Source organism: Protopterus annectens, chromosome 6.part0, assembly GCF_019279795.1.
Source record: "Protopterus annectens isolate FY-2018-M chromosome 6.part0, PAN1.0, whole genome shotgun sequence".
Lineage (NCBI taxonomy): Eukaryota > Metazoa > Chordata > Ceratodontiformes > Protopteridae > Protopterus > Protopterus annectens.
In genome coordinates, this window is record NC_056737.1 from 601,628,675 (window position 1) to 601,651,624 (window position 22,950).

The 22,950-nt window shown below is 37.0% G+C and overlaps 1 protein-coding gene across 3 annotated transcripts in view; it reads right to left on the minus strand.

Annotated features, from left to right (window-relative positions):
* Positions 1-22,950, minus strand: part of TOGARAM1 (TOG array regulator of axonemal microtubules 1) — a 1,826,974-nt gene that overhangs the window by 564,939 nt on the left and 1,239,085 nt on the right. For all 3 annotated transcript variants that reach the window (XM_044074274.1, XM_044074275.1, XM_044074273.1), the window contains exon 16: positions 5,672-5,830. In XM_044074274.1, coding sequence (XP_043930209.1) covers positions 5,672-5,830 — 159 coding nt within the window. The remainder of the gene's footprint in view (positions 1-5,671; positions 5,831-22,950) is intronic.

Sequence of the window (22,950 nt, forward strand, 5' to 3'; positions counted from 1 at the left end):
AGCTTGTCTCCATAGAAACATGAGAACCAGGTACACAGTTGCCTTCAACTACAAACTTCTCATGTTACACTGTGAACATTTATTTGCAAAAGGAAAACTTTTCATTACATTCAATGCTGTTTTATTTACTTGCTTCCACTTAAAACTTGTTAGATAAAGCCAAGGGACTTAATCCAGTCATTCCTTATGCAAAACTAAGAAAAAGCATATCAATTTTATTTATATCATGCTATTTTGTCCAGGCTTTCTTCTCTTTTTACACTGCAGTGCCTACATTTCTTAAAATTGAATAAGAAGAAAGACAGGAAGAAGAAAAAGGAACTTGTTTATTTTAGCATCCCTATCACACACAAAAATAACTGAAAAAGTTTTACTATATAATATGCAGTATATGTCATGTTTTATAAAAATACTGTTAAGAACAAAAATTGTTTTATTAGAGTTACCACTTTCCTTCCTTCTCTCATCTCCTTAATGCCTAGGTCTTTGTTGATCCTTTCCATGATACTCCATTCCATGGTTTTGCATATTAGACTAGTCAGACTAATAGGTCTGTAGTTTACAGGATTGGTTGATGGTACACTCTTGTGAAGTGAGATAACGGTTGCAGTCCTCCATTCTCATGATAAAAGACCTATTTTAAGGTTATAGTTGAAAAGTGACTCAAGTGGTCTTGATAGGTCATGTTTCCAGCTATTTAAGAGGCATCTCATGATACTTTTGGGAACCCACTGAGGCTGTGTTTGTGGCCTTAGTGAGCACCATCAGGACCTGCTCCCTGTCATCAACTGGGGGGGGGAGGGTTATCCCTGTACATATTTAATGAAGAGAGGCACGGGAGTGGGAGGTGAAGTTTGAGATTAATTTGTCAGCCATTAAATTCAATATGTCAGTCTGCTCAGTGAAGGTGGCACCAATGACCACCAGTTCGGCACACTGATATGTGCTACCTTTGAAGTTTCACACATAGCTGTAGGAGGCCTTGTGGTTGTCTTTAGCCTGTGAGTTTATCTTGACCTCATAATTGTCCTTGGTGGACTTAATTAGTCATCTTCATTTACTGTTTAGTTTATTTAGAGAGCACCTATCATTATGAGAGTTGCTGTTCCTGATGTTATCCATGGTGGGGGTGCAGCACTCGCCCATATTGGTGAGTACCAAGTCCAGTAAGTTTGAACCTCTGGTGGGTGTGCACCCCATCTGGTCATGGGTATTTGTGTTAATAAATCCAGGAATCATTGTGTCTATGAGCTTAAAGCAGTACATGTTTTACAGTCCACAGGGGGATATAGTTAAAGTCTCCCATGTATAGAGTATTTGGTTTAATGGTGAGTGTCTCCGTTAGGTCCATGTACAAGCTATGGAACTCTAGAGACACTGAGGGTGACCTACCGCTTGCTAGGATATGGTACAGGACTTTGTCAATGGTGATTTGCATGTAAATAAATTCCAGGGCCATGTCCTGTTTAACCAATATAGAGTTATGCTTATTGCTAATATAGATTGAGACTCCTGCACCTGTTGTTCCTGTCTGTGAAGCCAATAGTCTAAATGTGTGGAAGGCACTGAAGCCTTGCACTGCTGAAGTACTTTCTGCAGATCTAAACCATTTCTTGGTAATGGCATAGATGTCTAGATTTTCCAGAGTGAAGAGAGCTTGTAGGGTGTAGAGTTTCTTGTTTAAGCTTTGAGTATTGAGCTGTAACACCTTTAGGTTTCTTTGGGTTTTATTTGCTTTGTCAGTAATTTGTCAATTTGGCTTTGACTAAAAAAGGTTCTAAGGAGGTGGATAAAATTTTAGCCAATATTTGAAAGCCTAGGGGAGACAGGCAAAGTCCATCCTTGGCAAAGCAGTGTTGTCTGTTAATCATATCATCCCTATGCTGACAAATATTAAATCCCCATGGAAAGACAACCAGAAACTATGCCAATTACTGAAGTCAATCATCTTTTGTTCATACTGTGGCATCATCTTTGGTGAAGGTAGATGCTGCTCAGTGCAAGGCACATTCCTGCCTCAGACACATATTCAGAGAGATCAACAATGATTCTCTTCATACAATCCAAGGAAGTATGTTTCATTCTGTTAACCCCCAGATGGACTATGGCAGAATTATACTGGTACCTGAGGTGAAGTGATTTCAGTTTGTGCGCAGTTTGTCAGATCCTGGCTCCAGATAAGCAACTAACCATTATCTTTCCTTGTTCAGTCTGATGAGTGGGTCATTTGTGTGCCCTACAATGGATTCTCCTATGACAAGAGTCCTGGGTAATGTGTTGGTTTGTCATATGGGCTTTGCTCTTGGGGCTATACTGGGTGTAGGAGTATGTGTGGTGTTTGTTGTTGCTTTTGGTGAGTGCTTTAGAGATGGCTGAGGATAAGAGTTACCATTTACATGCTTAGGCGGTCTTTCAGATTAAGTAAGCTTGATTTTTAGTGCCTTAGCACAGGTTGGTTTATGTGTACGGTGGACACTATGTGTGGTGGATGTACTGTGTGTGTGTTCCTGACAATCTTGTTTATGTGCAAGATTTTTGCTTCCAGTGAAACTGTGTATGTGTATCTCTCACACACTGTGTTTGTATTTTCAATGATTAAATGGTTGTCTGTGAATGTGAGATAACTGCTACATTGTCTCAGGACGCCCATATCCATCAAGCTAGCTATAGAGATACTTAGAAATTGCATATTAATGCTGTCCAAACCTGTATTTGAGTAGGCTACTGTAGGTTGTGGACTGGGTTATACAGAGGTCTTCTTGGGTGGTCTCTGAGGTTTGGCACTACACTATATTAGATTGTGTTAAGATTTCATACTAGTGCTGTTTAATGTGTAAACTAGCTGCTCTAAGCTTGTCTCCGCAAAATGGCGTAGTTTTAGCCACATTAAGTTACAGATTTCAGTTATAAGTGAAGTTTTATAGATAAAATTTGCTTTCTGAGCATTTGTCTGTAGGAGGCAGTACTAACCTCTTGACATAATAACACCAAGAAAGATTGCTTGATATTGTGATGCTACAACAAAACTTAAACTATCTTGACAAGGCACTTTCAAGTATTTGGGTCTTTTAGAATGACTTAAAGGCAAAAATCAACAAATAAAACAAAAATAAAGGTGCAACACTTTAGACAATCAAATGAAGTGAAAAAGCAATAAAATAAAGCTTTTATCTGCCAAGGCTGGAGTAGGATTAACTCAGGACCTCCTCAGACCGTGGCTAGGATGGCAAGCAAATTACAGCTCTGGGAAAATGAGTAGGGGACAACTTGTAGTAAGGGAGGTTTACTCAACTGCAATACTGGTTTGCTGGATGGACAGTTACTGTTATGTATATATGGAAAACAATGGGTGAGAAAGTACTTAAAAATGTTGCACAACAAACAATAGCAATGAAAGGGGAGGGAGAGAATGACACTGGAAGTCAGATTACCATAAGGTGAGGAAGGTAGAGACATCATAAGGAAAGGGTGGAAGGGATGAGGAAACAAATCAAACTGAAGCTCAAGTCCTGTGGTTAGAATTATAGAAACTTTTGGCTTAATCTCTCAGTGGTGGATGGGACAGACTCAAAGAACAGGGGAAAAACAGTAGCAAGGTAAACAGACAGGCAGTGTAATGCCACTTTAGGCATGAATATACAGCTATAAAAAGTACTAAAGCACAAATCCTGGGGAAGAATTCACAATACTGCCACTACTGCAATCCCACCACATATTAAGGCACCAGATTACTGGAATACAACTTTAAGAAGGTATATACAGCTATTTTCTAGGCATGCATTTTTGTAAACTTTTTCCATGATGAATGTCAGACTTGATATCCAAACTGGGCAAATGGCAAAAAAGAAGAGCTAGGCACAGGAGCTAGAAATGCTGCCTTTGCCCAGTATGAGATACTATAGTATGCTCTGGAGAAGGCGTATGTGAAAATGAAAAGCATCAGAAGAGAAAAATCAGCCAAAATGGGGAATATAGTAAAGCAAATGTAAGCAGCCAACCCAGTGTAAAAGTTATTTCACTGTGAAGTCAATGTTAGCTATATATCTCTTCACATTTTGTTCACCCACTAGTCTTACCTAGGAGCCTACACTCTGCTTTCTTTCTTGAATCTGGTGGTCTGCATGCTATAGAGACTTATAAGGGATATCCTGCCCTACTCCAGCATCAAGTCCATCACCTCAAGTCTCCATTACTTCTTTTTCTTTTTATCCTCATCAGCAGTGTCATCCTCATATTTCTTATTGCCATTTTCCACTACTTGTATGACTAATTTCCCTTGATCTCACCATATTACCACACATTGGACCTTGGGTTCATGGCAGCATGTTAAACACTCTTACACTGAGTGCATTAACACTGAAATAACAATGCTGACTAAAAATTCAAATAAAACAAAAACTTCACAATAAACATTTCTGCAAGGTGACCTCCATGTGGGAGCTGTAATTCCTAGACCTTTGTAGTATTAAGTATGCAAACTTTGAGGTCATGTAACTTCAGGATTAAGAGAATATTCCGTTTTAAATATCAGACTACAAATCCTCCATACAGTTGAAATGTTGACACAATGGACTTAATGTATCCAAAAATCATAAAAGAATATTATGAAATCAGCTTTAAAAGAGTGCACACCAACTGTTGGTTTCTTCCAGCTTCTGCCTCGCATGCAACAATATTTATACTTGTATTAGTACAACATAAACTAGACTTCAGCAATACACAACATCACCCTTCACTAAAAACTTCAACTACTATGTGTTTCTTTGTCTCATTTCCTTTTCAGTCTTCTTATAACTTGCATTTTCTCTGCACTCCATATATTGATGATACTCCCCTCTTCCATCTCAATTTCAAGGAACTCTTAATTTAATTCTCTAACTCGGCTCTGAAATTTCCTTCCCATCTTGATTTAAATGCAGGAAGTGTCTGAAATAAAGCCTTTAGTTTTCTTAAAAAGTTTCTCAGACACTAATATTCCACAGTCTTGCCAGTAGCACCAATCACTCCACAGTTCAATGAAAGCTGTAATTCAGTTTGCAAGCAGAACAGGTGACACTTTGAGAAGGTTACTGTCTTTAATGTGTTGCCCACTTTTGAGATTATCAATTTTCATTTTTCCTTGCAATTGCAAGAAATCAGCAATGACTGCTACTTCTGGCAACACAGAACTCTGGCATTTTTTTAATTTTTCTTGGCTACTTATAATGCTTCAGTGAAATAGGACGACAACAAGACTACATTCCATAGTCTCTCAATATCTGAGATATAAGTGCTGGTTTACCAAATTAAGCATGGTTAACATGAAGCCAGTTAAACACTAAGTTAGATTTCTGGAAGAGTCGGGGAACTGAGACAGAGAGCATGAAAATATTATATGGTGGTTGTTTTACAACTATTTTTGTCTCATAGTGTATGATGGAAAAATCAGGATCACAACAACCTTATCACGCATGTTGAGAAAATGCTCTTATTGACAGAACTATACTCTCCATAGCCAAGTAGAATAATCGTAAATTAAACAATTTAGGGCAGGCTTTACTTGATTGTTTTCATTACCTGTTCTTATAACAGCCATGCAATCATTATTACTGGTTTTAAGCACAGTTATACAGTTGTACACTTTAGTATATTGTGGGATTACATCAACCACTTTAATTAATATTACACTTGCCTAGTTTCTTGAGAGCTATCCTGTGCAAATTTTGCTGCTGCAGGTAAAATTCGATCAGTTACATCTTTTATTCCTGACAACAGACGCCCGGGACCCATTCGTTCAACCACTTCGAATAAATGTTGTGCTGTACATTTCCTTACTGCTGTATGCAAGTGACTGGAACAGAAACAACACATTATTAGGTTCTTCTCAACAAAAAGTACAACTCTAGAAACATATCAAAGCAAAATTTTTCTCAGTTACTCCACTGCTTTTACAGTATATGCCTCAAGCATCACAAATTAGATTTGTACAGAGATAATTTACATATTACAATTTCTTTGTTCATTGAAGACAACAGGTACTGACTAGTAAATCAGCTAGACAGCATATCAAAGCTGTATGAAAGTTAACAAGGGAATATACAACTCTGATTTTAAATAAATGTTGTTTCAATTGGGATATAAGAATGTTTTTTAATAAATGATGCTTCACTTAACCAGCCTGCTTAATTTCTTTCCAGTTAAATAAATTGCATGTTTCTTAAATAACTTAGCTGGCATACATTCCAATCCACTCTACTCCACCTAATAAGTACAGTCTTGTCTGTCTAATGCTCTCTTTATTTTCATCCTTTCAGAAACATATTACAAGCAGCCAGTTATTTCTCTATGAAGACATTTCAGTTGCTCTTTTCACCTTAGTGGCTCATGTTGAGGATCTTCAGAATTTATACCACAGCCACTAAATAAGATAAGGAAAAGTACAGGGATCCTAGAAGGGAAAATTAATGAAGAGGGAAAAAGGGGAAGTACTGACAAAAAAGAGAAGTGAAAGGGAGACAGACAAGTAAAGTGCTCAGGATATGTAGGGTCTGCAGCAGAATGAAGGAACTTCAAGGGACAGTATGGGAACAAAAGACAACAGTGAACCGAACAGTTAGGCAAGAAAGGACACAGAAGATTGGGCAGCAGGAGATATAAGCAGGAGAGCAGATAGGATGGGATGAGAAAAGTTATAATTATGGCAGGCAGGAGGACAAGGGCAAAAGTAGTCATACAATAGCTAAGTGAAACAGCAGGAGGAAAGCAGCATAGGGAAGGAGGGGGAGAGGGAAGAGGCAAGGAAGGAGGAGGGGAAATAAAATGAGGTTGGAGACGGTCAGTAAATGCAGGATAATAAAAGGAAGCCATGCTGTAGTTGCAGAAGCAAGCAATGTGATGAACAACGGAGAGGAGACAAAGCCAGTGGTAGCCAGGTAGGCGGGAACATTAGATGGGAAGCTGTACAGAACTGCACAGGGAACAGAACTCAGCCAAAGAAAGGATGGATTGAGAATCAGATAGAAAAAGGCGGTGAGAAAGGAGTAGTAAATGGAGCCTGGAAGCTGAAGAAAAGGCATAGAGGAACAGACAGCAGGCAGGAGCAGAAAAGGTGGTGAAAATGGAGGACTCAATACTAGCCGGTGAGGGCAAGAGGAAGGAAGAATATGATTAAGCTGGAGATGGCTCCAAGTTTAACCCTCACCAGGATATGTCCAGCACTGATCAAGTTGGGCACAAAAGGAAAGGTTTATCTATTTGCAGTGGTTCATGCGGGAATAATGACCTGACAAATGACAGTGCAGAATTGCAGGCACATACGATCAAGAAATGGCATGTCAGCATTGTGCAAAAGTTCAAGAGTACAACAGCATACTCAGAAGTGCTAACCATATTAGCAGCCAAAAGTATCATGAAGAACAGGATTAAATAGTTCAATAGATGGCTTGGAGACTGGGACAGACTAGGGGATGCTGACAGTGTGGCAGAGATAGACAGACAGACAGAGGCAGAACCTTGTAAGGTGAGGATCTCTTCAGTAAGAATGAGCATCATTTTGGTAAAACACAAGCCAAAACAGAATATTAGGATGAATTTTTCTTTAAAATGAGATGGAAAGGTAGTGGGAAGTGAAGGGTGTTCAGGGAAAGAAAAACAAGGAAGGAAATGTGAATGTTTGCCAGGATAAAATGATGAGGTAGTAAAAATGGATTATAAGTTTCCCGAGGAAAAGGGAAAAAGAAGTAGAGGAGGACAGCATCACAACAGAATGTGCCTTAGGTAAATAAAAAATGTTTGGGGGTGGTACAGACAGACAACAGGAAAGGAGGAGGTGTAGCAGAAGAAAGAAAGACACCAGTAACATTCAGAAGTGGGATGAGGGTCAGTAAGAGAAAGAAAAACATTAGAGAGGGATTCGATGAAAAGGTAAGAAATGGGGAATGCACTATGAAAATGGCATGAAGGATGAAGAGAAGGGCACAAGAAATCTTCAAAAGCTCCCTAGAAGGCAGATATTGAAATATTGATTGGAGAAGACAGCAGGAAACAGGAAGAGGGAGAAAAGATTCCAGGTTGTGCACAATAATACCAGAAGCAAAACAAGGAAAATGGTTGAGATGGAAACAATAATACAGGAATTTCAATCTAAAATTCTTGGAATAACACAGACTTGGAGCAATGACCACAGGAAATTGGACATGATAGTACAGTATGTTTAGGAAAAGCATGAAATGGAAGAATGGATGGATGCTAGCATATCTAAGGAAAGTGCTTTAGAGGAGGTAATAAGAGGATAAGGAAACTGGACTGGAAGGGAGATATGACAGGGTGAAAGGAAAGAGGGCAGCAATGAACCGAAATCAAGTTTCCTAGGGAGAAAGAAGGCAGGAGAAAAGGGGAAAAGATGATGCAGCAACACTCTGTACAGGCTATTAAATGCAAATAAAGGAGATTATGAGCTAGATGGGAACAAACCAAATGATGCACACAGAGGAAATGGGTAGCTTTGGCTATGACTTTCACCTGCTAGAGACAGGCTGAAGTATTCCCTCATTTACAGTGGGACAATTCTGACTCTGGGTATGTACTGTAAATCTGAAATGAGGCTATTGTAGTAGCAGTTCCAAAATGAAGTAATGCATTAAATTCTACCAATTACAGGCCAATTTGTTTAGCCATCATAAAAAGAAAACGTAATGACAGAGTAACATTGAGTTAAACACCAGAGGTCTTTAGATTAGGGATACATTTCAACCAGCATGGTTTCACAGTTGGATATCCATATTAAAAAAATCTGCATTTTTACACTAACTAGATCAATGTTCTCGATACGGGACTATCAGTAACCTCTATATATCTGGATTTAGCAACGGCATTTGCCTCTGCCCACATAATGATATTTTAGCAACAATGGAAAATGTAAAGGTAAATAACTATATAATAACCTGGGTTGCTAACTGGCTGTCTAACAGACACAGCAGTGTAACAATCACATGTGTATTCTCAAATCAAACTGTGAGTCTATTAACAGATGCGTTGCATGGGTGAGTTTCTGCACCATTTCTGTTCAACATATCTATGACCATATTTACTGGTAGAAAGAGAATATGGGTCAGTAAATGACTCTAAGATTAGTAGCATTGTCGTTTTATGTAGATGAACATGAAAGAATGCAGCATTACTTTGATGCAATTGCTAAGTAGTCCAAGTATAACTCTATTCTCTAACACTAATAAATGTAGCATTTTGCATTGTGGCAGCAGAATTCACAAATATCCCTATGCCACATATCATCATCCTCAGATATAACAAGAAAAGTAGGTGTAGTTATTAAAAGGCCACTCGATTTTCATACCAACATCATTGTAATAATCAGATTTTATGGTATACTGAATGAGATGTTACATACAACTTTGTGCAGGAGTAAAAAAAATGCAGATTCCATTATTTAAGTACCTGATAATGGCTATTATGGAGTACCATGGGATAGCATGTATGTATAGTAAACTGCAAATAAGAAAATTAGACACAGTGCAAAAAAACTGTAAAATGACAGATTAAAGGGGATGCAGAAATTAAGTTATAAGGCTAGACCCGATTTCTTACAGATTTTCAAGAGGTGACCTAATCTTGAGATATAAATGCTGTAGTAATGTCTAGTTCGCAATGCATGTTGGTGTGTCTTTTATTTCACACTAGTCTGATAGAAGGAACAATAACCGTCTTGTTGTTGTACCAGAATTCAATATTATAGTCAAGAAAAGGAGTTTTTAGTCAGAGCAACAAGGTTACAGAATAAGCTACTTATAATTGTTAGACTGACATCATGATTTTGGCAACGTTCAAAACCGTGGCTGACATATGGGCTGATAATTGTGTATATGACCATGGGTCAGTGACACCAAGCTCCTAGAAAGTCTCTCAAGAGCTTCTGTAACAAAACACATTTCATCACCATAGCATTGCAACAGACTGATGCATTCAAAATATTTTGCAGACTGGAACCAGGAAATGATGAACACTCAAATACATTATTTACACTTGCTTGTAGGTCTGATCCATGACTGAAAATAGTCCAGAAAAGACCACTTCAGTTACCTGGTTAAATAATAATAAATTAAACTAAATTGAAGGATCTTTATGTAAGAGCTCAAGTGGTTAAGAGTTGGCATGCAACAGTATACTGCAGAATGACCATGGAGAAGGAAATGGGGAAGTGGTAAAAAGACAAGGACTAGAGATTATATGGGAGCTGACTATGACATAATAGGGAATACACAATCATGAAGCTAGGAAGGTTGCAGGAGAGAAAAGGAGTGGACAACATGTGGGACCACACAAAAAGGTCAATCTCTAAAGTTTGGAAAAGGATTAAATAGTCTACCAAAACAAAAAGATAAAGGAAGCATTCTGACTCACTAGGGAGGAAAGGACAGCCAAAGAGAAAATCAGAAGAGATTCTGGGAAAGGGGAGGACCATAAAAATCAGCAAAGCATTGAGAAGGCAACATAAGCAACTGAAAACAAATATTTACAGTAGAAAGAAGGTATTTTTGTACTGCAATAAGAAAAGAAAGAAAGTTGGAAAAGAAATAGAAAAGGACACGAAGGACCAGGTGAAAAGTATAAATGACTGTTTTGTATCAGTGCTCGCCAAGGAAGCAGACTGGAGGGTACCAATCTGGGAAAGGAGGGAGTCGACAGAGTATGGACAGGTGAGGAGACAGCAACATAAGTGTTATAAACAGTATTGGAGAATGGTCCAAAAACAAAGACATTGTAGAAACTAGACTGGGTCCCACCAAGGATCATAAGCTTGAGGCAAGCAGCTACAGTGATCATCCACAATGAGAGATCAAGGAGTGGCACAAAAAACTACAAGAAAGTAAGCCTAACTTCAGTAATGACAAAACAATGGAAGTGGTCTTAAAGTTAAAAAAAAAAAAAGGAAATTAAATGCTTCCCGGGATGGTGAGATCCAACATATGTTCACAGCAGTTAGATCCTGGCAAATATTCTATGAATAATTTCTTAGGGAGGAAAACAGAGATAACCCTGTGAATGTGACTTATCTGAACTTCAGGTAACCCTCTGATTTGGTCCTACAGTGTAGGATCCTTAGAAAGAGTGAGTGGGTAGATTAGAGAACAGATGTTACTATTACCCAAAGGGCAGCTCTAAAAGGGTAAGATATTAACAAGTGATATTCAACATGGCTTAGTCTTGGGTCCTGCCCAATTTAATGTATTCAGCTCAGATATCATGCAGGGCATGGAAAACTACACAAGTCTCTTTGAAGATGAAACCAAGGTTAGGAATTGGTAGCAAAGCAGGGAGCGAGCCTGAAGAGGGACCAAAAGACCCTGAATGCATTATCTAAAATGTAGCAAACTCACTTAAATCCATTCAACAGTAAAGTGGTACATCTGGGAAATGACAACCAATGGGCCGAATAAGTAGGCAAGAAAGTTAAGACAGAAATATCCAGAACAAGAAAATGACTTGCAGATGGGGGCTACTGTGGAAAACCTAATCCATAAGGCTCAGATTGGAAACTCAGTAATAAAGGCTAAACAGATACTGGGGCAAACAAATGGGGAGAAAGGCAAGATCAATAGTCCACTAAGAAAGTAATATGCTCCTTTACCAGGCACTGGACTGTTCAAGTACAATTCAGGCTAATATATGTGGCTCTGGAGGCATTATAGTGAAGTGGAGGTCATGCTTACCTCAAAACTGTTCCAACTGTTGTAGGGAGTTTCAATTTAGGTGCTAACTAATTAATTTCTCCAATTTTTCTGAAAGAATGCAGTTCAGTTTTGTCCTCATTACCATCTCAATTTCCCCAAAGTGCACTGAAAAATACTTGTTTTAATATAGACCCAGGTGTACACAAATTGTCATGTGTGTGTTGTAGTTCCCTCTTCTTCTGTATGTGACTGCATGGAGAATGTCCTGGGAAGGCTGTTGGTGCAGTCCTTTTTTGTTTTCTAATTTGTTTGACAGTATTTACACTGTGATGCTGCTCCTTGCCCCCCCCCCCCAAATAAAATAAAAACATAACTGCACTAAGTTATTTTGGCTGCAGAGATTTTGTAAGGCAAGAATCTGTTTTCTTTTTTCAGTTAGAGAGAAAGAGTGGAAAACTATACATTTTCAGAATGAAATACAAGCTATTATCTAAATTCCTGTGTTAGGTTATTAGAAAACTTAATATAAACAGAATTCTTTTTATTCCACACTGTTAACTGTTACCAAAGTTGAGTGATCCCCTTTTGTTAACAATTCTGCAGTACAAATGGTCAATAAATCTCTGGTTGTGCAGGAGACAACAAAGGGTAAATGCAGTTGTTCGGAGGGCACTTTTAACGAAAATGTTTGGACAGGTAAATGTGACGATATCCAGGCTAAACAAAGACTTTTTAAAACTACTACTTTTTTTAGACACTACAGCAAATCAGAAATTCTAATCTGTTTAAAGCTCTGCAAAAATACAATTTCTCCCTAAACTTTACAGGATTAATTAAAAAGTGATATGAAAAGTCCATAGCCTATGTAAAGATTGGATCTTATCCATCTAGCCCATTTGAAATATTAATAGGTACTAAACAGGGGTGCCCCCCCCTCCCCATTACTCTTTGGCCTGGCTACTGAGCCTCTTGCAAATTATGTTAGAAATAATGACAGCATTAAAGGATATAAAGTGTCAGACAAATTATCCCCTAAGATACAACTGTTTGCTGATGACCTACTAATAACATCTAATGATACTGAGACTTCAATAGATCACCTATTACATAATCTAGACTTCTTTGCAAACATCTCTGGTCTACAATTCAATCACATCAAAACTCTACATTTATTAACATAGTGTTGCTTTGGAATAACACTACTTATACATTATATTGGAAATCAAAACATGAAATCTTACTTCTAAATAGTAATAGGACATTGGTTGAACCATATACTCAAATACAAACATCTTTATATGGATTTTAAAAATATACAATCAAAGTGAAAGGTCAAAACTTGTTCTCACACCTCTGACAAACCAACTATTGCTGTGGTTTAAAAAGCGTATGTTTTCTAATCAAACAATTAAGAATTTATTAATAATTATGTTTAGTATTGCTTACACAATATCTTTTGATACTCAAAAACTGTTAGAATTTAAGAAGAGTGACCTATTACACTGGAATCAATTTCTCTCAGCTAATAAAATAAGTTCTGCAAACTATTTGATCAGCAGATATAGTTTGCAAAATTGCAATTGGCTGGACATCCAAACTTGTAAGAATTTTATACATACTAAACTCATACCCGCATTAGAGACATGCAATAAGAGTAACTTAATCTTGTATTTTATCTCAACAATTATTAATAGCTCACCCAAGTACACTTCATACATATCTGTTATTTATACAATTCTCAGAAATGATTTTAGCAAAACAGATGTTTCTTTCTGGAATTATTCAAGTGAAGTTAATAGACAAGTATTCTCAGAAAAAAGATAAAAAACTTTGTTTACAGTCAGTGAAGGAATCCTCATCTTCTCGGTTCTGGCATGTATACACATGGACATTTTTACATAGATGTTTTTTCACCCCACATAGACTAGCAATAATGTACAAAAAATATGAAATGAAATGCTGTAGATGTAGACACCCTGATGCTGACTGGATACATATGGCTGTTAATTGCAAAATAATTTCCCCATTTTGGTTAGACTCTAAACATCTTTGTAAAGGTCTATGGAATGACAACTATATAATTTCTTACTCCTTTATCCTTTTCAATGTTCCTGAAGTCAATCCTAAAACATTTTTACTATGGTCTATCTTCTCTATAGCAAGGAAACATGTTATTAAAAACTGGAAATCCCAATCTACTCCTGTCTTTAAAGTTGTCTATTCATCTTGTGAAATACATTTGTAAGAATGAGATTGCACTATAAAAAGGGACTAACAACAAAACTAATAATTTAATTGCTTGAACAAAACTGTCTAATTTGTTAGAGAAATATTAAGTGTTTTCCTATGTATATTGCTTTTTTAGTTGTTATGAACATTGCATATAGTTTACTTGTTTTTTTTTTCTTGTTGCTATACTGTTAAGTTATTGTGTTATAAAATGAATAAAGCATTTTGGAAAAAAAAAGAATTCTAATCAGAGCTCAGTGGACAAATCTCACCAAATAACCATGAAAAGTTAAGCAGATCTTTCCTGAAATAAATATTATTCAACTAAACTTTGAGATGTCAGACCAAAAAATGAAGAGTGTAGAAAATGACTGCAAACTGTATGTGGTATGCATCAGATAATGGCCAAGTGAAGGGTCTGCAGTGGATCACTTCAATCACTAGGTTAACAAAAATAAAATTAAGAATATTATTTTCACCATTTGCATCGTGCTGCAATATTATATTACCCTTTCTCACCCTCTAGTCCTTTCTTCTCCCTTTCATTCCCTACTTTTTTGTAAATGGGACACCCAAACTGGTCTTCTGGTTACACTCATGGATCCACTTATGGTGCCAGACATGAACCTGTGCATGTTTGTCTGTGTCTGCATGTCTTTGTGTCAGTGTGTCTGTAGTGCATACATGTGTATTGGTTTTACTAAACATCCTTTTCATAACCATGGCAAAATAATACACCCACTACATATTTTTGTTTTTCCCCATTTTTCATTGTCAGTATTATCTTACGGCTGCTTGTGCTCAGCATCCCAAAAGTATACCAGAAATGGGAATAGCTAGAAGATGCAGAATATATGAATTCTATGTTCATTAGGTGTCTCTGAATTAGAGAAGTACCACCTGATTTTTAAGGGCTTTGTCCCTGATTTTTATGTCTGTAGCTTGAAAGGTGTGGGTCACACTACTGGAAGGGCAGACAACAGAATGGCGATGGGAATGGATGGCATGAAATATTGTGACTCAGCCAATACTGACTTCCTGACTTAAGCCCATTACTTGTCAGAACACAGAACCTTAAATAGGCTAAAACAGAAAAAGGAGACTATCAATGACATAATCTACTGGTCTCACTTTTCTGGAAGGATGGCACTGACTCTTGAAGGTCTTGATTTCCTAAAAGGCATCTATACCCCTAGTCTATCTGCTTTTTGAATAATTCCACAGCTTCTGTCATTTTACAAACATTGGTAAGGTGTTAACTCTAAATATGTGCTTCATATTATACCACTTACTCATTTAAAAAGATACTGTTCAAAGACTTGTAAATCATGATTAAACCCGTGGGAAGTGCCCTACAGTGTAATAAGTAAAGGTTACTCTTTAGTGTAATTCTGACACAGATTACATTACTTTTAACTTCTCTTTAGATGTGCTCCAGCTTTCACCATAATAAATCATACAACCAGGTGAATACTTAGTACTTTACACTAGTAAATACAAAACTGATGTAGATTAGCAACAAATCCCTTGGAATATATGAAGTGAAAAGTCTTAAACCAGAACCCACTAATTTATTAGCTTTTAATCATATTGTGCCTACATGCTGAAGTAAATTTGTTTTGTAAGCTTATACATATCACTAGCTTAATGTTTACTTGCATAGAGCCTAACACTTCATCATCACCCTTGTGTGTACAGTTTAAATTAGAACTGTACACATCCCAATTTTCGGATGGAGAGCACCATGTTTAATGCAAATATCAATCAAATAATATGTTAAGATTATTCTGTACATTTTGGGCATATTTTTCACTATTCCTAGGCTTGTGATTTTTAAAATGCTTTCATATTTTGTTGATGAAATATTTTCATTATAAGATATATCTAACAGACAGACACAAACCAGTACTTGTAAAACTACTCCACATCTTAATGAAATTGGTTGGATCAGTTCACAGCTTTTTCACAAGTGTTTTTTTCATCTTTTACCTATTATTCACCATCTTCTGTGTCCTGCTGCCCCCTTATCAATCTCCATAACAGACAGAGAGAGGATACAGGCTTCACAGTTTAATGTCATATTAACAAGAAGGGTAACTTAATTTTCCTATGCTTACTTCTTTAAGCCTACCTCAATTCATGGCATGCAGTGGTGAGAATGCATTATCACATCTGATTCTAAATAATCTATTAGTCAACTATACTTCTATTTTGGAATGCAATCATTTACACTTAAGAGTAGGCATTTTTTATCAAAACAAAAATAACTGAAATGTTATATTAAAGTACACTTTGTAAAAATGCACTTTGTTCTCCATAGTCTTCATGGTTAAGGTATAAAAAGATGCAAGTCTGGCAATGTTACTTTTCCATTAAATCTGTTCTGATGTAAGTCTATTATCTCAAGTTGTTCTAAAGGTCTGGATAAAAGACCGACAATGTACTTTTATATTAAATTAAGATAATTATATTCAGAAGGGTGACCTATAATTTTGTGTTCATATGTCTCGTATCTGTATCAACTTTTCCTTTGTATATGGGTCCAACATGCACCTCCTCTCACAGAATGTACAGTTGAGTAAGGTAGCAACAACAACAGGTCTTTAAAAAGGATGCATCTCATCAGTTATTCAATAGATCTTCAAGGGGAGGTTACTGTAACAGTAAAGCATATCATTTGAGTTTACCAGCCATGTATGCATGCATGACTACAGGAATTTAACAAAGTGGTGGCACCTTCATTACAAGGAATCAACACTTCTTGTGCTTGCTAAATTACATGGATAACACAAGACTCCATTATATATACTACATTATTCCACTTTCTCTAAAGTTTCTCAAACCTGAATCTTTCACAAGAATGTGTTTGGTGTATAATAGCAGTGTAAAATAACCATGAATATATGCTTCATGTGGGCGGCACAGTGGTGCAGCGGTTAACGTTGTCGCCTCACAGCAAGAGGTTCTCCGGTTCGATTCTTGGCTGGGGTGCCTTCTGTGTGGAGTTTGCATGTTCTCCCTGTGTTCGCGTGGGTTTCCTCCGGGTACTCCGGTTTCCTCCCATATTCCAAAGACATGCACCTGGAGCGTTTCTCCCTGGGCCTCCGCTGAAAACAGGCTCTGTGGAACCTAGTTGGATATTCCCGGTCATCAAATGTTAAATAAATAAATATATATATTCTGGAAAAAAAAAAAAGACAATGCAAATATGTGCCGAATACTTAAATTTGTGTTTTTTAATGCCAAATATACTATGTTCTTACCTTTCTTTATTCTTACAGGTTCATATCTTGGTAATAGGCAGATTTTCTGAACAACCATATAAAGCCAAGCCATACACCGTAGAAAGCTTTGCTACTAGATTTACTTCGCTTTCTGATAAGGATCTTACAACCAATCCCTGGGGCAAATTTATCTGAGCCCATCCAATCATCAATACTTGAATGAAAGGAGGCAAAAGTGTCACATAGGCAGGTTTTTTTTCTCACTAAACATCTTTATTGAATTATCGCGTATGACGTAGGCAATCTTACATTTATATAAATGGAAAACAAACAACATTGAAACCACTTTAGTTGCAAACATTATACATCACAGACACCACTGAAACAACTGTAGCTGCAAACATTATACATCAGTTATAATCTATCCAGTCATTGTCAGTAAAGCATTACATGCCTCTTTCAAATCCTGCCTCTTAAACCTCATTCCTTCTCTGCATATATTGTTCCAACAATTCCAGTTTTTTTTCTATGTAGTTTACTCTATCCTTTTTCTAAAGACCCACTTCTAGTTGTTTTATCTCAGTTACTGTATTCTCTACTTCTAGTAAAGTTGGTCTAGACTTTGATTTCCATTTTCTAGTAATTGCTATTTTGGCAGCCAACATAACTAGACTCAGCAAGCCATTACTATGCCTAGGCAAGTATGATTCTGTATCATAGTGCAAAAAAATCATCTCCCCAGTCAATTCAATCTGCTCACCCAGCATCTCTGACAGAACAGTTCACAAGGAATCCTTAGTCTGCCAGCTCATTACACTCCCACAAATATGTTCTCAGCCACCTCTATCTTGCTCGTCACACCTCCAACATTTGCTGTCTACCCGAGAAAAAATTCTTTGGAGTCTACATGGGGCATAAAAATACCTATGTAAATCCTTCCAGGCAAAGATTCTAAATCTTCTAGACTTTGTTGCATATTACATAAAATTGTCTCTTTGTGAACTGCTTATCCAATCTCTCTTCTCAATTCTTTCTTAAGTTCCTCTGATTGACTCTTATAACTGTCATGCAATATTTTATATGCTCTACTTCTACTTGTTGTTCTTCTTCTTTTGGCTTTTCCCGATTAGGGGTCACCACAGCGGATCACCTGTCCGCTCATGATTGGCAGTGGAGTTTTACAGTGTCACGTTGCCAGCCCGGCGCCCAACCTTCCACAGAAGGCACACACATGCACGCACTCACACCTAGGGCCAATTTAGAGTATCCAATCCACCTACAACATGTCTTTGGGATGTGGGAGGAAACCCACGCGACCACAGGGAGGACATGCAGACTCCGCACAGAAGGCACCCTAGCCAAGGATCGAACCGGAGAACCTCTTATTTTATATGCTCTATGAATTATTCCTTTTTTTAACAGCAGCTTCTATTCTAGACTCTATTAAAAACTCTATCAGTGCTGGTCTTTCATTTAGGACACCCCCTATTTCTTTCTCTGTGCCTATACTCTGATATCAATCCTTGACAGGGAAGGCAATCTCTAACCTGCAGTTCAAGTAAATTCTTGGCCTCTTCCCATTCTGTTGCCTTTCCCTTTCTAGTTATTTGCTCCCAAATACTTTGGTTCCTTTGCCAGCTTTCTCCAATAAATTCCAGCCCCATCTTCCCTGTTATCCGCATCCCTAACCACAGTCATCACTATCACCAGACTCTCTTTTCTCCATTATCATGCTGGTTTAGTTCTTAGAATACCCCCTGCTATTTTATGACAATAACACTCTGTATGACTTTTGTTGTTCTCCTTAATAGCCTGCATCCACAATCCCAATCTCTCCTTATTTCTTGAGCTCCCCCCCATATCATCATTCCTTTCTACTTTGAATTAAAGTTGTCTGCTTGTGCTATGTATAACAGCCTTAACTGTGTTGCTCTAAAATACCCCCTCAAATTGGGTAATCCTAGTCTGCCTTGTTCTATTGGAAGAATCAGGTTATCCCACTTAACCCTTGCTGTCTACCCTTCCCAGATAAAATCCTTCAACTCTTTTTTAATTGCTATCCACAGCTTCACCTCTGGTTGATAAAAATATATCTGACCTGTGTATAAGACTAAAGGGACTAAAAACATTTGAATTGCTTGTATCTTAGCATCCCTTATCCATATAACAAAGTTTCCAGTTTCTCAATGTTTTTGTATTATCTTCTGCTTAGTCTCTATCTACATATCCTTAAGCTGCCACAACAGAGTCATTTCTAATCCATACTCCTAAATACTTCATTTTATCATGTCCCCAGAAATATGGATACTGTTGGACCAATCAATTTGTGTGTGGGTACATAATTTATCACTATTGCCTTTGTTTTAGCTTCATTAATTTTGTATCCTGAGAAGATTTGAAACTGTCTTAAAATGCTCCACAACACTGTAGTGTCCCCTTTCTGGTTTTGCCATGTATAAAATAATTTCATCTGCAAATACAGTCAGCTTTTCCTGACTAACATATTTCTGAGTCCCTTATTTTCTTTGCTAATGGTTCTAAATATAATGCAAACAAAGGGGAAGGAGGACAACTCTGCCTGATTCCTCTACTCAAGCAGAAGTTATCGGAGAGAACCCCACCAACTTCCGATCCCTCATATATACTCCTAATCAACCTTATAATTGTATCAGGGAAAGCAAATGCTTCCATTGTCCTGCTCATGAAGTCGCAATCTACTCTGTCAAATGCTTTCTCTGCATAAAGACCCACCAATAACAGCAGTATTTTATTACATTCTGCTTCCCTCTGGATCATCAATGTTCTGTTAATATTGTCAGATATTTGCCTCCCCTCCAGAAAAACCACATTGATCCATATCTACCAATTTTGTTATCACTTTTGCCATTATAGACATATACACTTTATAATCATGGTTTAGTATTAAAATGGGCCTGTACAAAGTTGGACCCAATGGATCTTTACCCTCTTTAGTCATTAGCATTACTACCGCTTTCTTCCAGGATACTGGTACTTCTCCTCCTCTTAAAATACTGTTAAACAAAACCTCCTAGATATTTACCACTTTTTTTTTTCCTCTTGGCTTCCAAACTTCCACAGGAATACCATCTATTCCTGGGGACTTTCCTGTAGATTGGTTATACATAGCCATTTTTTATCTCATCTCTTCCTATCCTGTTAGCAATTGAGGCTCATCTACCTCTAACCTTGGCATATTTAATTCTTCCATAAACATTTCCATTTGTACCTTTTATTGATTTCCATATTTCTCAGCTTTATACAAACATTCATAATATTTTCAAAATATTTCTAATACTTCTACAGAATCTCATGTTATCTTCCTTATTATAGGCTCCCCTAAGCTTGGTGATAGCCCTTTCCACTTCCTGTTGCCTTAGCAGTTGTGTTAACAGTTTTTGTGCTCTACAATTATTATAAAAAAACAGTTGCTTAACAGCAGTCTTTCTAAACTTGTGCATATTATCAACATAATCCCTTATTTTCTGTTTAGCATGCTGCAGTTGTTCCTTTTCTTCTTCTGCAAAATTCCCCCTATTTTGCAATACTTTAACATTTATAAGTCCCTCTAAACAATTCTTGTTACTTCTTAGCCATATCTCCCTTTAATTTATTTCCACCCTAGTTTTAAACTCCACTTTAATTTTATCCCACTCCCTAGCTACAGTATATTTTCAGAAGAAATTTCTGTCTTCCCAAATAGCTCCTGAATAATTACTAATTTCTGTATTCTCTAGTAACTCCTGAATTAATTCCAAAACCCATTCCTTAAATTCTTCTCTTTTCAGCCAATAGTGGTGCTCCCACTGTCTCATTTTTATAGTTACTATTGGCTCATGAACTGAAATAGTTATTGGGTGTGTTTCAAGACCTTCAATTAAATGCACATGTACAGTTTTTGTATCTTGGAGAATATGCAAACTCACTCCAAACTCCTAGTACTGAATTCACATCTTCTATGCCAAACATTCATTTTTGTAAAATTCTTCAAAAATCTACTCTCCTTTTTTTATATTTTTCCTTCTAGGCCCCTAGACACGTCTTCACTGTTCCAAACCAAATTCCAGTCTCCACCTATAAGTAATATTCCTTACTGAAAGCCGATTATTTCTCCCTGAATTTTCTTAAGCTCCACTATAGGAGTTTTAGGTGGAATGCAAATGCATGACAGTGTAATCCTCCACCCTTGCCAGTAACCTCATAGTACTATATATCTTCCTTTACTATATTTTTTCCCTCTTCTATTACTATTGGAGCTCCTGCTGCAATTAATATAAGTACTCCTCTTTTCCATTGCCCCAGATATTCTGCTGAATAACCGTCCTGAAAACCTTTCATTATTATATTCACATGTTCAGTTCTTTACAGGTGTGCTCCTGTAGCATAGCTATTTGCACTCTACATTTTTTAATAGAGTTCACTACTCTTTCTTTTTTATATTTATCTGTAAGACCATTCAGACTGAAAGACACTACAGAATGCATCATTTTCTTATATATTTATTACTACCACCTTTTATGTATAACTGCTTTTTTGTTAAATGTCTAGTTCCATCTTTTATGTTACATGCATACACTGTTCAGCAGGTTGGTCTTTTATACAGTTATATATGTTATCATATCCATTTGAGCCTATGCCACATCTTACATAATTTTTTTTTGAAAGCCCTCAAACAGAACAAACAACCCCCAACCCCCCCAAAACCTATTAACTTAACACACAAAACTATGCACCTATTCAAATATTGAAGATTTTTTCTTCCTAAAAGAACAAAAGTTCTAAGTTGATAACCACACAAACAGGCTAGAGTTAACCAAAAAGAAAGGTTAATCATGCTAAGACACATGGTAAAGCCTGTACTATTAGTAAGTGTTACTTGACTTTGTATATCTTTATATCTCTCCCAGCTGAGAAGACATTTGGATGCTTTCAGTAAACACTTTCTCCAAGCCATTTTATTTATCAAATTGTATTCTAGACACAAAATTGCTAAGCTGCATTGTTTACCAGAAAAAAGCCTTACAATATTTAATATTCTTGCTCATTTACATGCTTTGCAATAAACTTGTTACTGGATAATGCCTAGGGTCTTAGCCCAGTCATTCCCCTATGCAAGCATGGGAAAAAGCACACTGATTTTTCTTTTTTCATACTCTCTTAACCAGACCCCCTCCCCACTTTTTTTTTCATTTGAGTGCCCAAATGTCTTAAAACTGAGCAAAGAAAAAGAAACAAAACGGAGAAAAATAAAAAAGCACCTGTCTATATTAGTACTTCATTGCATTTCAAAAAAAAACTGGGAAAACTTTACTTCAAGTCTAATTGGTTTTGTCTTATCTTTAAAACCCTCCCAGCTGGGAAAAACCCTGATTGCTTTCAGAGAACATTATGTCCTAGCTAATTTCTCTTTTTTCCCTAAGTCTCATTCCACTAGACAGTCTCCTGTTTTCTCTTTATCAGATTGTCTCCCTGGAGACATGAGAACCAAACAGCCAGTTTCTCTTTATCAGATTGTTTCCATGGAAACATGAAAACCAGCTGCAGAATTGCTGCTAAGTATACATGCATTTACTAGAAAAAAATACTCATAATAGTCAATATTCTTTTTCATTTACTTACTCTCTCTTAATGCTAATCAATCTAAGGTCCTTAATACAGTCATTTATCCATGCAAGAATGAAAAAAAGCACATTAATTTTAACTTCGCCTTGCCTTTTTAACCAGTTTTTTTAAACATTGCACTGCCTATACTTCTCAAAACTGTACAAGAAGAAAGAGAGAAGAGGGAAGAAAAAGAAAAATAACAGCACCTG